At 42.1% G+C, this 4,946-nt stretch overlaps 1 protein-coding gene across 2 annotated transcripts in view; it reads left to right on the top strand.

Annotated features, from left to right (window-relative positions):
• The window catches only part of Dnah12 (dynein axonemal heavy chain 12), a 154,161-nt gene extending 150,143 nt beyond the window's left edge, over positions 1–4,018 (top strand). For both annotated transcript variants that reach the window (XM_031361735.1, XM_031361736.1), the window contains exons 74-75: positions 846–913; positions 3,759–4,018. In XM_031361735.1, the coding sequence (XP_031217595.1) occupies positions 846–913; positions 3,759–3,949 (259 nt within the window). In that variant the 3' untranslated portion in view covers positions 3,950–4,018. The remainder of the gene's footprint in view (positions 1–845; positions 914–3,758) is intronic.
• Positions 4,019–4,946: the final 928 nt, after the last annotated feature.

Here is a 4,946-nt window from a genome sequence, read left to right on the forward strand (position 1 = left end):
CTCTCTCTCTCTCTCTCTCTCTCTCTCTCTCTGTGTGTGTGTGTGTGTGTGTTCTGGGACTTAAACCCAGGGTCTTACTCATGCTGGGCAAACACCACTACTGAGTTTATATTCCCCACAGAAGTGTAGTCCTGGCCTTGAATTCAGTATTCCCCTGCCTCATCCTCTTAAGCACTGCCCTACTAGAGTGCAGCCCTGTCTCATCACCTCATCAGTTTATTGCAATCTTCTTTGCCTTCTCATTGTTTAGTTTCTCTTCCTTCCTAACAACAACAAGAGATGCAGCATGTTGAAAAGAAAACAGATTCTCTAGAGAGATAAACCTATTTTCTTACTTTACTTTATTTTATTTTATTTTGTTATCTTGTTTGTCAAAGTCTTACTCTATAGCCAAGAGTGAACTTGGACTCAGAGTTGTCCTCCTGGCTCAGCGTCTCTAGTACTGAGCTTTTAGGGGTGAGTCACCATGCCCAGCTTACATTTGAATCTTGACCCTGTCCTTGGGTGCCCACTCTGTCTGTGGACTGAGAATGGACATGGTCGTGCTGAGGGTGAGTAGTGCCATGTCTGCTTCATGAGTATAAATGCTGGCAGGCGTTGATACTTGTACACTGGTTGACTCTTTCCATAACCTTCAGTGATTTCTCTCAGCTCTTCATTGCCTCCTCCTCCTCCCTTCCCTCCCCCCTTCCATCCTCTTCCTTTCTCTCTCTTTATAATCTATATATCTTTCCTCTGTATCTCTGGTCCTCTCTTATATTGAAAGCCAATGTCCCATTGGCAATCTTGCTCTAATGAGCAGATTTCCGAATTAACTAATAATGTCCATCAATTTCTCTTTGCAGTGGATTGCTTGCTGAACAACATCCCAAACTTTTGTTTGACCTGATGCCCATCATATGGATAAGACCAAGTAAGTATGTAACAAAATACATTTGAGTTGTTTTATTTTTTTTCCCCCCCTTTGGTTTTTCGAGACAGGGTTTCTCTGTGTAGCCATGGCTGTCCTGGAACTCACTCTGTAGACCAGAAATCCGCCTGCCTCTGCCTCTGCCTCCCAAGTGCTGGTATTAAAGGCGTGCACCACCACTGCTCGGCTATATTGGAGTTTTACAGAGAATAATGACACATATTAATTTTTCTCCTTAATAAGTTTTTGCTCAAACCTTTTAGGATTTAATTCAGTTTTTTATTTATAAAAGCTGAACTATCTGTGCTGTAAATATTTCGTGGTATTTATATTATTCTGGAATCATCACTCTGTTTCTTTATGCTTAGCCTATATAAAATGTGCTTTTTAAGGGCTGGAGAAACGGTTCAGCAGTTAAGAGTGCATGCCATGTTTCCAGAGGGTACAGTTCAGTTTCCTACATCCACATCTGACAGCTTGTAACTCTCAGCTCTGGGAGACCTGAGATTCTCTTCCATCTGAAACTGGTAGCTCTAGCTCGAGGTGATCTGACACCCTATGCTGGTCTTAGTGGGCACAAGTGCACACATGGCACTCATACACATAGACAAACACACATAAGACATAAAGTAAAAAGTGACCATCTTTTTTCAAATATTTATTTTATTTATTTTATGTGTATGAGTACACTGTAATTTATATTATTCTGATTATTATACAGATGGCCATGAGCCATCATGTGTGCGGCTGCTCTCCAGCCCAGCTCGCTCCGGCGTAATCCACAGTAGCTGTCTTCAGACACACCAGAAGAGAGCATCTGTTCTGATTACAGGTGGTTGTAAGCCACCATGTGGTTGTTGGGATCCGAACTCAGGACCTTCAGAAGAGCAGTCAGTGCTCTTACCCGCTGAGCCATCTCGCCAGCCCGTGATCATCTTTTTAAGATGCCACCTTAATCTACTCTATTTTGTTTGTCTCGCTCCTTAGAGGAGGCGCTTACTTTTCCTACTCATCTTTCTTTCCTGTGCTCATCTTTCTTTCCTGTTTTGTTAAATTTGTTTGTCTGTTTTGTTGGTTTGGTTTGGGGTTTTTTGAGACAGGGTTTCTCTGTGTGGCCCTGACTGCCCTGGAACTCACTCTGTAGACCAGGCTGGCCTCGAACTCAGAGATCTTCCTGCCTCTGTCTCCCACGTGCTGGGATTAAAGGCATGTCAGTGTTTTTCTAAAAGTAAGCTAATAACAATAATAATAAGGTGCATTCATTTTTCTAACTTTTAAAAGTTATTTTTAGTGTTACCTTTTTGAAATGCTGTGATCAGACCTAGGACCTCACACATACAAGGCCCATCCTCCACCACTGAATTACACTCAACTTTCTGATTCTTAAATAACAGTGCTTAGACATATTCACAAATTACCGACAGTCACCACCCAACCTATGAAACATCTTTCGTATTAGTGCGCTTCAACCATGACAAGGGCGGCCTTTATTTAGAAAAACTCCTAATGCCTTAGATCTGGCCTCTAAGAGTTGTACACAGGGTACGTTGTGAGTTTGCAGGAGTTGGTATATTTTCCTTATTAATAAGCTGCTTCTTCATGCCAGGCAGTGGTGGCCCATGCCTATAATCCTAGCATTTGGGAGTCAGAGGCAGGTGGATTTCTGAATTCGAGGCCAGCCTGGTCTACAGAGTGAGTTCCAGGACAGCCAGGGCTACACAGGGAAACTCTGTCTTGAAAAACAAAACAACAAAACAAAACAAAACAAAACACAAAAAAGCTGCGTCTGCTTCTTCTAGTTGGCATGTTTGTTAAAGCTGGCTTCACACCTGCATGGACAGTGGACTTCTGGGCGTTTGCTTCCTTTGTAATTCAAGATGTCCAGTGCAGCTCTAAAGAGTCCTATTAGAGTTTTAAGTAGTTCCTCCTAAATCTCTTCTATCACACTATATTTGACTTCTCCAATTTGTTCCCTTTCCCTTCCCTCTGTATCCTCTCTAGAGGTTTTTCATGCCTGGTAAAGATCAAAACTATTGTTGTTGTTGTGTTTGTTTTGTTTTTTTCAAGACAGGGTTTCTCTGTGTAGCCTTGGCTGTCTAGAACTCGCTCTGTAGACCAGGCTGGCCTCAAACTCAGAAATCCTCCTGCCTCTGCCTCCCAAGTGATGGGATTAAAGGCATGTGCCACCACTACCCGACTCAAAACTGTTTTTTAAAGATTTATTTTTATGGGGCTAAAGAGATGGCTCAGCAGTTAAGAGCACTTGCTGCTCCTCTAGAGGACTCCCCTGCACCCTACAACTGCCTGTAAGTCCGGTTCCAGGACATCCAGTATCCTCATCTGGACTCTGGGAAACTGAACTTATCTTCACATACTCCCATCCCCACACAAAGATACTCACACATACACACAATTATTTTAAAGAGTTTTATTTTTTTTAATTTGTTTGCTGTATGTTTACAGTGCCTGTGGAAGCCAGAAAAGGGCATCCATCGTATCTCCTGGATCTAGAGTTACAGAAAGTGATAAGCTGCCAGGTGTAGGCGCTGGAAACTGAACTGGGGTCTCTGGTAGAGCAGGCAGTGTCTTAACCACTGAGCCATCTCTCTGGTCCCATAAGACAACAAAACTTTACAGTCAACTCCTGATTTCTAGGCCTAGACTCATGTACCATATGAAAATGCTTGCCTTGATATACCAACTGTTTATATTTATACTTAAATCTTCCAAATATCACACTCAAGATCTTGGCCATTCTATTATAAGGTAAACAGTTACTCTTCTAGAGACAGGCTGCTTCCTCTTTCTTTAATGAGTGTTTCTCTCTCTTCTCTTTTTCGTTTTCAAGATCTAAAGACTGAGATTGTGAAGACAGACGCCTATAACTGTCCCCTCTACAAGACGAGCGAGCGTAAAGGAACACTTTCCACCACAGGGCATTCTACGAACTTTGTCATTGCAATGTTGCTAAAGACAGAAGAGCCTGCTCAACACTGGATCAAGCGTGGGGTAGCTTTGCTCTGTCAGTTGGATAACTAAGCTGAGCGAGTTTAGAAAATATCTGATCACTTTTTAATTTTTCACCTACTTAAAAAAAAGTTCCCCAACTGAGTATTGTGGTGTCATTCTTTGAACTTGTCTTTGCTGCATTTGGTCTGATGTTCCCCCCTTCATTAGAAAAGTCTGATAACCAGATTCCTTTGTGAGGTTAGCTGGACACATTCAGAGACTGTGAAACTTGTGTTACTTTGAAGCACATGAAAATCTTTATAGATTTCATTTAGTTTCTTAAAGCTTGATAAAACACATAGCTTTGGACATTAGATGGGTGTAATTAAGTTTCTATTAGAGGGCCTTCACTAGCTGAAGACAGACAGCCTTCATGAAGTCACTATGAAGACTTACTGAAGTTACATACCTGTCGCTATGTACGTTCTTCTCAGCTACCTGAAGTTGCTGTGCATGGACACTCAAACACTCAAAAGAATGGAGAGGAAAATGCTAAGGCAAAGAGCCACAGCCTGTGTCTTGTACTTCTAAGATAATGTTTCAATTTCTTCAAGTACCCTTGTGACTAACAAGGAAGTGAAGTGATAGCCAAAGCGGGCTGGTGGTTAGTACAGTTACCATGGCTACAATGGCATCGTTCCTCTTGATGTTTCATTTTTTTAATTGAAAATGTCATGTTCCCATTATTTTAAAATTTTTCATTTTGTTTTATTACTAGTAATATTATTAGTGTGTGGAGAGAGAGAGGGGGAAAGGAGGGAGGGACGGAAAATGGAAGGAAAGCAAGGAGGGAGGGAAAGACAAAGACAGAGACATGGGAGGGTGTGCATGCCACAGTGCGTGCATGTTGTATGCGTGTGTGTGTGTGTGTGTGTGTGTGTGTGTATCAGAAAACAGCCTTTTGGAGCTGATACTCCACTTCCTCCTGGGGACTAGATCTCAGGTCATCAAGTTTGCACACCAAGCCCCTTTACCCTCTGAGCCATCTTGGTGACTCCATCTTTCCTTTGTTGTTGGTAATACTTGA

The sequence above is a fragment of the Mastomys coucha genome, unplaced genomic scaffold (genome assembly GCF_008632895.1).
Source record: "Mastomys coucha isolate ucsf_1 unplaced genomic scaffold, UCSF_Mcou_1 pScaffold9, whole genome shotgun sequence".
In the NCBI taxonomy this organism is placed as follows: domain Eukaryota; kingdom Metazoa; phylum Chordata; class Mammalia; order Rodentia; family Muridae; genus Mastomys; species Mastomys coucha.